The sequence below is a fragment of the Egretta garzetta genome, unplaced genomic scaffold, assembly GCF_000687185.1.
Source record: "Egretta garzetta isolate BGI_Z169 unplaced genomic scaffold, ASM68718v1 scaffold975, whole genome shotgun sequence".
NCBI lineage: Eukaryota > Metazoa > Chordata > Aves > Pelecaniformes > Ardeidae > Egretta > Egretta garzetta.
The window spans coordinates 73,419-75,172 of NW_009259633.1; the positions used below are offsets into that span (position 1 = coordinate 73,419).

Here is a 1,754-nt window from a genome sequence, read left to right on the forward strand (position 1 = left end):
CGTGCCCGTCCCGCGGGGCCCGCGCCCTGGCCCACCCGCAGCCCTGAGCTTTCCTGTCGGCCCCGTCGGTAGCACCCAGCTGAGCTCTGCCCGCCCCGTTAGATGGGACGCAGCCCAGGTCAGCCCAGTCACGGCCCTACATCCGCCCCGCCAACCCTTCCAGCCCTACGCGCAAAGCCCCACCACGCCAGCCCCTGAGAGCCCAGCGCCCTCCCACACACCCTGCTGAGCCAGGCTTGCCTAGGCCCTCTTCTCCTGCCAGCTTCCCAGCTACATCTGCCCTCCTCAGTAGCAAAACCTGGCCGTGCTGGACACATCTAAACAGCTCTGCTGACCACACCCTGGTGACTCACCTGAAACGTCAGCCCCAATTTGAAGCAGACTGCCCCGAAACATCAGCATGCAACAGCAACATTCAGCAGCACTGCCACAGGAGACAACCAAGCCCCGAGAAGTTCCCCTCCCCTCAGTGTATGTTAAGCTCATCTATTACTGTTGCTTTGCCTAGTTCTTGTTCAAGAGTCAGAGCATCGAAGATGCCACCATGCATCTATTTTAATTAGTCCCGTGAATTTCACTACCAGGGCATGAGCTTACTTCAGTAATTCTGTAGACCAATCACCTCTACTAGGAAAAGCATCCCCAAGAGGTAGGGGAGGTGATCCTTCCCCTCTTCCCAGTGCTGGTGAAACCACATCTGGAATACTGGGACCAGTTCTGGCTTTTCCAGTGCAAGGAAGACATGAACATAATGGAACAAGTTCAATGAAGGACTGAACAACTGATTAAGGGCTTGGAGCATCTGACACACAAGGAGAGGCTGAGAGGACAGGGCAAGAAGCAACAGGCAAGGGACTAAAATTCAATAAAGTCTACTTAAACATCAGAAGGAACATTTTTACCCTGAAGGTGGTCAAGCACTGGAACAAGTTGCCCAGAGAAGTTCTGGGGTCTCCATTCTTGGAGATACTTCAAACCAAACTAGACACAGTCCTGGGCAGGCCACTCTAACGGACCCTGCTGTGAGCAGGCGGGGTTGGGCCAGAAGACTTCCAGAGGGTGGTTCCAGTGATTCGGTGAGTCCATGAAAAAGTACATTTGCATAATTTTGTAAAGGGTCTGTATGAAAGGGAGATTCAGCGGAAGCTGGTTCGGTTGGGTATAGGGGTTACATGCCACAGTTCAACTCCTGCAGAAATAACTGCACGGGTGACCGCCAGACAAAGTACAAAACAAAAGGGTTTGTAAAAAAGTTACAGTTCCAATTATGAACACTTATTCGCAGTGCTTCACACGTGACCACTTTGCAGTTATATAACGAGAAGACATTTAACAGAACATCTACACGTAGACTGTGGAGGGCAGAACTGGTTTTGTTCTCCTTAAGAATCCTGTAATGTATCTTCCCTCAAAAAAAATCTCATAAACTTCTTCCCAAGACCCATGCCGATAAGAAAAACAAAACAGGATTACCACACATCATCGGAGAATCCAGCTGAACCCCTCTGAGGTTTTATTTCAGTAGTTCCTGTGGCAGCTCCCCCGATGTAGGATTTCTGATCTTTGTTACCATCTCTGCTAGCTGCTGCTCCTCAGGGTCCGTCTATCCAGGTGCGTCATTTATTGCCTCTCCTGTTCCTTGTCTTCATGTCAAACAGGCACTGGCTGGATGGCCTTACAGACAGTGTTACGGAGGTGCCTAGTTTCAACATTTAAGTGATCAGTTCTGTAAAAAAAAAAAAAAAAAAAAAAAA

General features: G+C 49.9%; 1 protein-coding gene across 1 annotated transcript in view; it reads right to left on the reverse strand.

Moving 5' to 3' along the window:
* Window positions 1-1,726, reverse strand: part of IQGAP1 (IQ motif containing GTPase activating protein 1) — a 71,357-nt gene extending 69,631 nt beyond the window's left edge. Inside the window, exon 1 of the mRNA XM_009638489.2 lies at window positions 1,474-1,726. Within this exon, the coding sequence (XP_009636784.2) occupies window positions 1,474-1,483 (10 nt within the window). The 5' untranslated portion in view covers window positions 1,484-1,726. The remainder of the gene's footprint in view (window positions 1-1,473) is intronic.
* Window positions 1,727-1,754: the final 28 nt, after the last annotated feature.